At 33.2% G+C, this 12,666-nt stretch overlaps 2 protein-coding genes across 2 annotated transcripts; both read right to left on the reverse strand.

Annotated features, from left to right (window-relative positions):
- Positions 1–2,700, reverse strand: LOC130625644 (chromatin target of PRMT1 protein-like). The gene is made up of 5 exons (XM_057440745.1): positions 1,767–2,700; positions 1,413–1,483; positions 1,233–1,277; positions 732–770; positions 1–526 (listed from the first exon to the last, which is right to left on the reverse strand). The coding sequence occupies exons 2-5, from the start codon at positions 1,459–1,461 to the stop codon at positions 105–107; spliced, it is 555 nt and encodes a 184-aa protein (XP_057296728.1). The 5' UTR covers positions 1,462–1,483; positions 1,767–2,700; the 3' UTR covers positions 1–104.
- Positions 2,701–6,282: 3,582 nt separating this feature from the next.
- LOC130625113 (G-protein coupled receptor family C group 6 member A-like) lies at positions 6,283–9,529 on the reverse strand. The gene is made up of 3 exons (XM_057440186.1): positions 7,157–9,529; positions 6,397–6,404; positions 6,283–6,340 (listed from the first exon to the last, which is right to left on the reverse strand). Exons 1-3 carry the CDS (start codon positions 9,527–9,529, stop codon positions 6,283–6,285), a joined length of 2,439 nt encoding a protein of 812 aa, XP_057296169.1.
- Positions 9,530–12,666: the final 3,137 nt, after the last annotated feature.

The raw sequence follows: 12,666 nt of genomic DNA on the forward strand, positions 1-12,666 counted from the left end.
TATGATTTTAATTTTATATTTCACAAGCACCAATCAAAATACATACGTTAACGTTGCAAGTTTTATCCCAGTAAAATATGAGTAGTTCTTTGTCCTGTTCTGCATCAACCATGGAAACGCCCGCGTCTGCCTCTTCCTCTTCCTTTCCCTCTGCCTCTACCTCTGCCTCTACCTCTGCCTCTGCCTCGTCTGCCTCCACCTCTACCTTGTCCTCTGCCTCGTCCTCTGCCTCTGCCTCTGCCTCTTCCTTTTCCTCTTCCTCTGCCTCTGCCTCTTCTTCGAATAAAATCGTTTTGTTTTTGACGTATTCGAAACCGACGAACTCGGCGAATTCCTTGCCTTATTTTGCGACCAACCTTTCTCACTCGTCGAATTCCTCGCCTTATTTTGCGACCAACCTTTCTCACTCGTCGAATTCCTCGCCGTACTTTTCTCACCGCCTTTCTAACTTTTCTTCTAATCCTTCTCACGCCTTTTCTTATTTTTCGCTTGATTCTTTTAAACAGTAGTGGATCGTGACTGTCGACTAAACGAAATTGTGTGCAAATGAAAAAGTTTAATTAGTTTAAATTTGAAAACAGAATGTGTATAAAGCAATGGGTGTTCTTGAAGTAAGTAATGTTATACGGAGTGAAGTAAAAGAAATAAGAAAACAGAAAGGTTTCAAGAAGCTGATGTTAGAATAAAAAACCTAAAAACTGTGAGTTTGAAAACTAATAATATTTTCTTACCATCATTTCCCATGTGATATCGAACATCAAATTGATTTTCTAAAAAACGAGGATACATATATTTTGTTTTCATTCGTTACTACCCTTAAGTCACATGTTTGGCACAAAGAAAATAAAGACGCATAAAAAAGACCTTATTCAAACGCTTACTTTCGCGAAGTGGTAATAAATTTAATTTTTACCAATTTATTAGTTTTAAGCCAAAAGTTAAAATGGCTAAACAAAATCTAGTGCTATTGACAACTTGAATAAAATAAACTTATGCTATATTAGTCAGGATTACAATCTATTACGAATCAACTACTGAGAAGTTTGTAATTGTTAAAGAAAGAGCTTAACAAAGACCTATCTGCCCGGAAACTAATAATATCGCGGAAGACAATAAGATGGGTGTAGCAATCTCTGCCGGGAGATAAAAAAAGTCGTTAATATTAAGGGAATTAAGTTAAGTTGTCTTTGAGCTGTAAGTGGGTCTCAGATGATTGATGTAAAAAAACTAACCTGGCTGAATGCTGTACTCTTCTTCTTCATCTTTTTCAGCATGAACTAAAAAGAGAAGAGAAACCTTCATCATACAGAATTGTAATTGGTTTGAAATATTTGATTTTGATGGTTTTAAATGTACTGGATTTTGTGGGAAATGAGTGAAAAATGGAATTAGGTTTTAAACATCTTTCTTACCTGTTAAAACAGCAGCTGTGACAAGAAAAATTAGCAACACAGTTTTCATTTTGTCAGGATTAAAAAAGTGCCTGAAATATATAAAAGTATGCACATTAAAATCACAGTTATCAACATGTCTTTTACAAGCTAAATTTTTATCATATTGTCCGAGCAGCTGCCACAAGTTCATATATCTTGAGAATTACTAAAATCAAATTGAGTTGTCGCTCGAAACAAAGAAAAAACACCTGAGAAGAGACTAAATGATTTAGTCCATTGGAACTGTCTTTAACTTCAGTAAATCAGCAATCTAAAATCATCATTTCAACAAGTTCACTGTACTTACAGCAAAAAATAAAAAGAAATTCTAACCTCACTATTTTTCTTTACTGGCGTTCACGTCTACTTCATTTATTTCTGGTCCTCAGTTTCCAAAGTGATACCTCTTTTTCTTTGAATGCCTTTTATATCTTTCCAAACCAATTAGGTGATAATTACCAAATTTGATCATTTTGCTATTTTCTAATTAATGGTTCATTAATTATGTAATAAAACCTACTTGTCAATACGAGGATGTTTCGACACATTTATCGAAACATTTATTTCTACCACAAGGAAGCTGTTAGAGGTACGGAAGTTCAATTAGTCATACTTTGCATGTTACCAGTTCCAAAAAAATGTATGGTTAACCACGTGATGCAACACATAGGTAGTTTATGTGGTGAAATTCTTGGTAATTTTAATCATAGTTGATTTAACCACCTTGGCCCTTTTAACCCTCTTTAAGTCGGAGTATAGTTGGAAAATATGGAGTGTTAGAGTGGGATGAAAGGCTTAATTTTTTGTGTGTAATGTTTTATGCTTTTGGATAAGTAATGGCAGAAAAAAATGACGACTGCAATAATTTTGCTGACATCATATTTTTTGATTGTTATTTTTTTTAATTGTTATTTCAAATTCCATCACTTGGTATCTGTTTTTGAAGAAAATTTGCTTTAAAAAGTAAAGCAATTGCTATTCTAAATGAAGTTCTATTTATTTGGGCTTAAAATCGTGTGCAAATATATCGAGATAAAATCAGCTTAAAGTTATGCTCAAAAAACCCCATATTTTAATGTTAAAGAGCCAGATGACCGAGTAACAGTATTTCAACATTGAGATAGGGGGGAGGAGGCATGTAAAGCGTTGGGGAGTTTTGGTGCCAAGTTTGTTTGTCTTTCTATTTATGCACGAGATTGTCGTCCACTAGCTTTTAAGGCGCCATTACAGGCGACAAATCAAAAGTTTTATTAAATTTCTTTACTGTAATAAATACACTGTAAATCTAACACAACACAATTTTTTTTGATGAAATGTCAGTTAACGGAGCATATTCGATGCTATTTTCCTAAGGCGTTGAAGCCAAAATAAAATTGTATAGTTGAAAATAGACCACGCGTCTGAAATTTACCCAAGACAAAAGTATGTGGGAGCGTAAATGAGAGTTTAATCAAAAACGTATTTACCTTTGGACGTATCGTGTAAAAAATATGGCGCATATTGCGCTAGTTAGCTAAAGAAGGCAGGCTAATTAGAACCATTGTTGTGAAAGCAAACCTTCAAATTAATTTACTTAGCCTTAACCCACTTTTCGTCCCAAAACACAACATTAAGTCACGAGAGAATGAAGTCCTCTCACAAAGTCAATTCTGTATTTGGCATTTTCCATCAGTTTGGCAATATTCAAGCAGGTTCAAGGCGTAAATTTTTAATTTTCAGCGTGTGTAGGCATACATATTTTGGAAAAAATTGTTATCATTATTTTTTCGACGAAACAACCATCATAAATTAAAAAGCATCCAAGTTCGTTCCGCCTTTAGCTTATTTTTTTAATTATTCTCTAGTCAATATTTCAGCCATAGTTTGCTATTAAAAGCAAACTAGCAGAAAAATGATTTCGTATGTATCAATCGATTAATTTATCTTCAAATAGCTATCCACCGAGAAGATATAATTAATGCGTTCAAAATCAACAAAAACTTCGCTGCTTAATGAATTGACATAAACGATTACTCTAACACGAAAATAAGTTACATAACTCTAACGTTAATGTATAAGTTTGATAATGCATTTTTAAAAACGCATCTTTAAAACTAATGTGTTGCTTGAGTCCAAACATTGTTTATACTAAAATTTTTCCAATTTCTTATAACGTTCTTGCTTGAAACAAATTACGTGTACCCCTAGAAGCCAACAAAAGACGCAATATAAGTTTTTCTGTGCTTTGTATATGAAAGAGACATAAACTTATAGCATATATTTTATTTTAAGAATAAAATGAGACAGTTTTTGTCAATTTAATTGACGTAAGTAACCAGTATATCAAAGGGTGAGTCATATTGAAGTAACTGGTACAAAATTCCTTGATATTGGAGAAAAACACGCGCTTAAAATGTGAAAACAAAATAAGAAGAAGCTAAAGCAGTCGAGGCTCAAAGTATTTTCTAAAGCTAGGAACAACTTGGACTAAGATTACAATACTATAAAAACTCACAAGATGATAATAGCCATCCAGCACCATAATAGACTGGGCCTGCAAATATTACACTTTTTCAAAGATTGTTAAGAACAAAATGAGAAAAAATTAAGTCTCAAAATTTCTCAAGGAATAAGATCAACTTTAGTTATTTTCATATAAAATATACCTAGAAATATATTATTGTTGGTGGTGAATTTTATTTTCCTTGACAGTCTAAAGATGCAGGCGGAAGTCACATGACTTTCATTTCTGACTCAACTGTGTATTATTTGTGGTGATCATTAATCGGTTCAGTGCAGCACGCGTGTCAGCAAGTTTTCAAACAATCAATGTAAATTTCCCTATCATGTGTAAATGAGATTAGTTTTTCATTAGTCAATTTGTATTTTTAACTTCCGTACTCCTTATCGTCATGTTAATGGACCACATGATTATCACTAGAGCTATATACAAACATGAATCGAAAGATTATTTCGTTTGGGGACTGAAATATAGTGCTTTAGTTAATAGATATCAAATTCATTTTTTAATAACCTATTACATTAATTTATGCAGAATCAATTTGTCAGTAGAAAATACAATTTTTCTTCTCAGTGTTTAAATTAGAACAGTATCTAAGTCTCTTTAATAATAATGTGTGTTCAAAAGGGTTGCGCCCATCTTTATTTCGGACAATTCCCGCACAGCCCGATTTTTACGGATTTTCTCTTGGTTGCACGTAGCCTAATTTCGGAATCACGGCAGAACCCGAAAAAAATAGGAAAGATGGTAGCGTAAATTTTGTAGGTCTACTTTTCACCTTTTACTCTTCTAAATACTTTGTGGCTCCCGTATGTCTTCACCACGTTTTATAGCAATGTAAACAATTTTAAGTTTATGGCTACAACCATCCTGCTGAAGCCAGCTAGCTAGAGCTAGCCTTACTTATTTCTATTCTTTAAGGTTTTTATTCTGTTTGGTATATTATTATTTATTTTTATGTTGGGGCTGTTGGTATCTAGCTAGCTAGCTCTGGCCAAAAAGTGAAAGTAGTCAAATACAGTTTGGGTACAACAAAATTCTCATGCTTAATGTAGTTAGGTATCTACACTTTTTATTAATATCATAAAAACTTATTCCGCAATAAAAAATTGCTGTGTATTTTTTTAGCTGGACAGGATAGCGATGGGCTGTTTCCAGTGCTTTTATTTAAACCGAAGCTGTAAAAAGGCTTTTTTAGAAAAGGGTATCAGCCCTATACGGATGTGTGACGCGGCTTGCTGTACTAAATACTTGCACGATGAATTCCCTTTTTCGCAAAATAAAAAAAATGTGAACGCCTATCTTTGCTATGACTAAGTAACAACATGTTGCTAAAATGTATTTTTATTTCAGCTAAAGTTACGGGAAAATTATGCTTTGAAAAATATATTACAGTAGAAACATTTTGATACTGTTTGCGCTCCACACAATGTACGACATACTGTATACCTGTACTCCACCGAGATGTGTAGTTTATGGTTCCTTATAAGCCTGGCGTTCAACACTGGGTCATACATTTACTTGTTGTTTAACCCAGAGTTTCCGGCTAGTCACTTTTCGAGTAGCCATAGTTTGTTCAAAATAGTAGCGCGCAACTTTTTTGGAAAATTTAAATAATGCCCACAGACGCCGATTTATACGGACAAAGGAATATAAAACAATGTTAAGATTTTGGCTACGAACGTAGATTTCGAGGGAGTATCCTAAAAAGCCAGCTAGTTAGCCTTAATGTTCAGTTTTGTACGACCTTTTGATATTTCTATTTGTGTTATTTTTACCAATCTGATTTTTACTATGCTGCAACTGAGGGCTGTCTAGCTGTTATCTATCTGTAGCTAGAAAGGGGAAAGCTTTCAAATAATTAGCTACACCTTTTGTTTTAGTATAAACTTTGGCAAAATTTTATTAACTCAATGAGAGAACTGTCATAACTAACCTGTGATACTTAGGGTTTATTTTTTAGTTAAAATTAATTTTGAAACCACAGCCTGCAGTATATGATCTTATTTTCACTGTTAACCACTTTGTGAACAATGCCTGGACTATGTATGGCGGGCGAGAATTTAAAGGCTGAAATATGTTTAACAGACAAACCCCTTGATTTTTTTTTACAGGAAAAGGGCTAGTTAGTTATAATCGTAGCTGTGAATAAGTAACTATTAGATGAACGAAAGAACTAATTTTTTGAGCTTTTGAAGATTTTTCTTTGTTGTAAAACTCTCACTATTAGTGAGATCCAATTTATTAATCAAAGAGGAGACAAATAAAAAAACAGCAAGCAATGAGTAAACAGCCAGATTTTTTTTCACATTTTTATAGTATAGACGAATACTTAACATAACAACATCTCTACATGTCGCTGGGAAAATTCAGTAAGCTAGAAGCAGATATAAAATGTCTTCTACGACTGCAGATAAAAAAAAACAGCAGCTGATAATAATTCAAATTTGTAATTTAGCCCACCTAAGGTTCTGAAATAAATTTTTAATGTCAAAGTTATTTTTAACCCTATTTCACATCTCTACTGCACTGTCACCTCTAATAAAAATTTTGTTGTTCCGAATTGAAAAGCTTCTGCAGTAAGTGGAAAAGTAATACAAGGAGATTTTTAGATGCATTTAACATTTACTGTCTAATAAATAAAAATAAAAACGACAAAATTCATCGTTACATTCTGTATTCAAGGCTTTCGGTAAAAGTTCTGCTGTTTTTAATGTACAGTCGTAAAAGGTTCAACAAATTTTATATATAGAACATTACAGTCAAGTAATAAAATAATTTCCTTTTTGATGGAATAATTCTGATCATTGAATCTTTTCGTGCTTTCACCATATTTGGTCAAAAAAGAAGAACTAATTTTATTTTATTTTATTTTATTTCATTTCATTTCATTTCATTTCATTTTATTTTATTTTATTTTATTACTTTATTGTCCAGTTCTAAAAAAAATTGTTGATATTTATACGAATGTTCATTGAAAATAGTAGAAGTTCTACCGAAAGTGTTGCATACAGAATGTAACGAAGAATCTTGTTGTTTTTATTTTCATTTAATTTTTACGTTCTACGTTACTGTTCCATACATTTAGTATAACATAATACGCTATTTACATTGTAATATAATTCTTCTTGAGAGCTGTGCTCAAAATGTTTTAAATACATACTTTTGTGTTGAAATTGTTTTGTTTTTTCTTGCGCTTTTCTTTTTCAGTAGACTTGTTTACATTTTCTCTCATGTTGGCCATCATTTCTTTATGAAATGCTTCCACAGTATTCTGTTCAGGCTTAGCTAAAATAATATACACTTTATATCCGTACAAAAACGGAATAAACAGAAGATTTACAAACAAAAGTCCAAATATGTTAACATATGTTTTGCTTATTTGGTCATGTTGACCATAATATAGGATAAACATGACAACAAAGCATAAATTAGTGACCAATGTTGCATAAACAATATATTTTGCTTCGTTAAAGTTTTGCGGTAACGTTCTAGCTCGAAATGCTTGGACATTGCATATGATGCTTAATATCAAGAGGAAACCAACTTGGACATGCAAATGATAATATGAATTGCAAAATATATCTCTCTTCAACTTTTTTTCGTTTAAACTCTGGGTAACCTGAATTGGTCGTTGTACTAATGTCACAGTAAACAAAGATGTCTGTATTAGGACAGCTACACCTACAATTGCCATTTCTGTTGCTTTTGACAAAAGAACTTGCGTACTTGAAAGTTTTACCTTGGCTTGAAAAGCAAATAACAACTTTTGAGTCTTTGCTAAAGTTATTGCATAGGTTACTGTAAAGCTGGCACCCACATAAAATGGAATGCACGTACATGTTATGGCGGACGGCTTTGCTATTGCAAGGAAGAAAAAAAATGGGTAAAATACAATTGAAATAAATAATTGGAAAAGGGTCCTAAACGTATCTGTGCTTTTCACACATGGAGTATTTCTATATTTGAAAAACACTGACGCAATGAAGATTGTGATGCTTCCACCAATGCATGCTAATATCAATGACAAAACTGATGACATGCTTTTGAACTTAACAAATTTGTTAATATATGGATCATAACAACCGGTGCCATCATCAAGAGAAAGCGTCACTCCCTTACATCGAGTACAAGCTTTTATGCTGTCGGTTTCTTTGAAATGACCGTCTTTACATTTGCGGCAACTCCATCCATGCGCAATACCCCAAAGCGTTTCATTTTGAAGAAGGTAATTGAATTTAGATTCAAAACCAGGAGGGCAGGATTTGTGATAGCATTTTGATATTGTCGGCGAGTTAGAATTTTGAGGCCAATATAAATCATTAGGAATTTCAGTTGATAGAAACTGTTTCTCCTCCATCTTGGTCTTTCCCCATCTGTTAAGACCAGTATAATTAACATTATAGAAAATGACAGAATTTCGAACTTTTTCGAATCCTTTCAAATGCACCTTCTCAATATTTCCTTTCAAATAATTCACCGTGAATGCTCTTATTATGCGATACAGATGGGTAAATAAACTTTTTTCAGCTACTGTAAATAAACCAAATTCTGATTCTTCTTTTAAACGGTTGTCAAAATGACGTTTTAACCAACCTTCCTTCTCTGACCATGTTAACTTTGAAACAAGTTTCGTAAGGGATTCCGGGGCTAAAGTTTCATAGTTGTCGACTAAAATAAATAAACCATCGATAATTCTAGTGTTAATAAACTTCAATTTATCATGTACAAAATATGGCTTTCCAAGAACAATCCAAGTTTTGTTTTCGACATTTTTGACGATATTTAAAAATTTTTGCAAGGCTTCATCGTTTCCCCATACAACCACGACATTTATGCTTGTATCTGAGTTTAAAATTTGAGTAATATGAGAGAAATCGTCATTGATGTCCAGTTGAATGCTGGAAACACAATTATTGTCTACTTTTGTGGCAAGTGCGGTAAATGTTTTGTTTAAAGACAAAACAAAATTTTCATTTCTAGCATTGAGATTGACGAGTCCAATGTTCTTCCACTTAAAATGGTCAATTAATCTTAAAATATGGTTGTAAGGTTCCCCATCTCCGAAAACTGTTAAGAACCGTGGATGGGAATGTTTTACATCAGGAAAAATAGAATATTGCTTGGTAGAAGAAAATGGAATCTCGGTAGGCAATAATATGTCAGCAGCCAGCTTGATCATTGTCTCTGGAAGGTAACCTAAAACTATCAAAATATTTGATTTTTTGTTTTTTTCATACTCGGGTATTTTTCTTGACGGAAAGCGTCCTCCTGGTGTATTTAAGGACATTCTAAATTTTTTATCAAGCGTAAGTGTAAGTAGTATAGTCAACAATGCTTCTTTATTTTCGCAAATATTGTAGGTGATGAAACCGATATTTCTTCTTTGAACGTTTAATCTAACAGCCAAGCTGTGGAGGTATGGTTCCTTCATTAAAGGGAATTTATTAGCAGATAACCATGATGAAAATATTGCAATAACGTAAACTTCACCTCTTTTTTCATCAATTTCTCCAATTTTGCAAAGTTTTTTTGACAACGTGTTAATGCGTGTTGTAACAAGTGACAAGATAAAAGCAAAATGCTGAATTTCCATTTTGTTAAAGTTCCATTAACAATCCCCAATTTTTGGCTTCTTATTCAAATTCTACCAGTATTATACTGTTAGCAATTTGTGATAACAATTCTATTAATATCTTAAAAAAAGAATTTTTAAATTGACATTACAATGATAGAATTCGTCTTTTTTTTCCTTTTATTAATATAAGACCAAAAAACCACCTGCATCATGTAAAGACAAAAAAGGTGTTGTTTCTTAAATTGTAAATAGTTATTGTTCTCCTCTGTTTACATTCGACGTTATCTATTATACACTAACACCTGCTGTTCTCACTTCTACTATACTTTTGACTCACAGCTAGTCGGTTATAAAATTGTCAATTGTCATTTATCAACCTGTCAGACTTTAATTGTTAATGTGTGATAATGTACACATAGTGATGTGGAACGAGAATTATGTCGCGAAATTAAAAGCCCAATTTCGCATATCTCGAATAACTGGCGCCTGTATATTCTAGAAACTTCCTGATCAAAGTACAATTAATTACTACAAACTGTATAACTTTTTGTCGCTACACCTTAATACTTCTAGGTTTAAACATAATATTACATTTCATCATACTAAATAACAAGCAGCATATAGTTATTGACCATGCGCGACCTTGGATATATTTCAGCAGTATCAAGATCATGGTGGAAACCCTGTAACTTAAATGTGCAATGAGTTCATACAACAACAATCATAGGTCGAAAAGGAACATCCTAAAGTGGTTTATTTCAACAATCACGTCAAGCTATATTTCAGGCTGTTCAATAAACATTATTTTATTACGCCATTTTGAATATGAACCACCGTAATGTTATTCTCTCATTTTGTTCACGACCTACAAACAACAAATACCACATAATTTTACCGCTTACGCATAGTGAACCAATCATGATCTATTTGGTTTAGATGTTGTGGTGTTGAGGTTTTGATTTTGTCGGATTTTACCCTAAAATCGGAAAAAAACGGATTTTGGGGGAATTTTTGGCAATTCTTTATGCGATCCACGTAAAAACCAGAAAATATGTTAAATAACCTTTATTTAGCTTTCAGAAACTTTAAACAGAATGCAAAAATTCACTCTGGAACAAAAGTAATTATATTTTAATCAGATAGTGGCATTTTTAACAAATTTCAAGCTTCTGATGACGTCACAGAAAATGTGCTGATACATGCAAAAACATTTTGCTGCAATTTTGTTCCTTTTATGACGTACTATAAGTGTGCCAAGTTTGATTCGTTTTGAACTACCCTATAAGAATTTATTGAGGGGGGCGGATTAGCATTTTCGAAAAACCCCGGACCGAATAGGGTTAAACACATCAATTTTAGGATTTCGACTACGAACGTGCATTATAATCTGCAGGTGTTAGATTGAAGCTAGCTAGACTTTTCTTTTACGTTGTTATAAAAATAATTTATCCTAAACAATTGTTTTCTTTCTTTATGTGTTATCTTCACCTACTAGCTAAAGTAGCAGAATGTAAACAAACTTCCACAAAATTTCCTGCTGTTGTTTTTTTTAGTTTAACCTTCAAGTCATCTGTCTCGATAGGATGTTTTATGCTTCAGTGTAGCTAGATGATCTTGTAAATATTTTGTGATAGCGTTTATTTTTCGGACGTCCACACGAGTTTATTTTATGAGACAAAAAATGTTGCTACCAATTTTGCAAATAACTTATTTATTTTATTTAAACCGTTGCTGCGGGAAAGTTCTTCTTTAAATAACCGTTCAAAAGTGATTTAGTATACTTGCACTACGCGATTCAACCGAATCCACTGCTCGATTCACCTGCATTTAAACGTTCAAAGCTGGGTCACTAGTTTCTATTCTAACACCTGTACTTTTTCTGTAAAGTTTAAATGAACAGATCTAAAGTGTTTTTTCGTTGTTGCTATTCTCAAGGGGCACGGTTACAGGGACTTTCGGACAATAGCAAGTGGTGAGGCAATCACTGTAAGTGCAGACTTGAATGTTGGTTTTTATTGTGGAATTATTCATATATTCTCCTAACAAGCCAAATCCCAAAAATATGATTAAAAAATATTGAGCCATTTTTACAACTTTGGCAAAAACCATCAACTAACCCATTAGCAGCAGCTGGTAAACTGTGGAGATACAACTTTTTCAGATGCGTAGGTTTAGGTAAGTGTAGCTAGTGGCACTTTCTAACACGCCGGCTTTATGAAATAATCCGTGTTAAGGCCCACCAAATATCATGCTAGCCATAAACATACATCGTGGCAAGGAGGACGCAAGCTGGGTAGCTAGCTGTCTAGCTCTGTTTAAGCTGTTCTATTGAGGTTTTTGTTAAGTTTGTTATGAGTGCGTTTTTTCTAGCCGCTACTATTCTTTCCTTTTGCGTTAACTTCACCAAAAATTATTGCCTTCACAAGGTAACTAAGTGTGTTTTTATTTCAGCCGAAAGGGAAAGTTACTTTTTAAAATAAAATATTACACTCGAAATGCTATATCGCTCTATGCGCTTCATTGGATATGCGGTACGCCGTATATTGGTAACGCAGCAGTCCACTTAGATCTTTGGCACAGTTTATTTGTACTTAATCCATCAAGCTCGCGTTCAAATTTGGGTTGTTAGGTATTATAATGTTCGCTGTCTGTCTATGCTCTAAATTTAGCAGAAAAAAGTATTACATCTCGCGAAGCTAATTGTGTGCATATCTACTGAGACAAGCAATATTTACCTCTTTAACATTTTACAGACCCCCTTTCCCATATCCCAATGTTAAAATACTGGCTCAACATTCAGAGATGTGGGGAGGGGTGTCACCATTTTGACCTGAATTTTTACTATATATTATGCACACAAAAGTCCCAATTTAAAAAAGAAAAAAGAAAATACCTTGAGAAAATGCCTTGATTTTGCAACATATATTAATAATTTGATGAATTTGATCCACGGGCCTTATCGACTAGTCTGTTATGATAGTAGTGGGATGAATGAGTGTTTGTGAGGGTCAATCTCGACATTTGTTTGTTTCCTTTGACGTTGCTGAAAAAGTAATGTCTGAAGTGTTAAGTCTTCTAACGTTACGGCGTATTTACGTAATTACAAGTAATCTAACGCCGATATCTTAATTTAAACTAATTAAGCCATTACAATG

Source organism: Hydractinia symbiolongicarpus, chromosome 14 (genome assembly GCF_029227915.1).
Source record: "Hydractinia symbiolongicarpus strain clone_291-10 chromosome 14, HSymV2.1, whole genome shotgun sequence".
Lineage (NCBI taxonomy): Eukaryota > Metazoa > Cnidaria > Hydrozoa > Anthoathecata > Hydractiniidae > Hydractinia > Hydractinia symbiolongicarpus.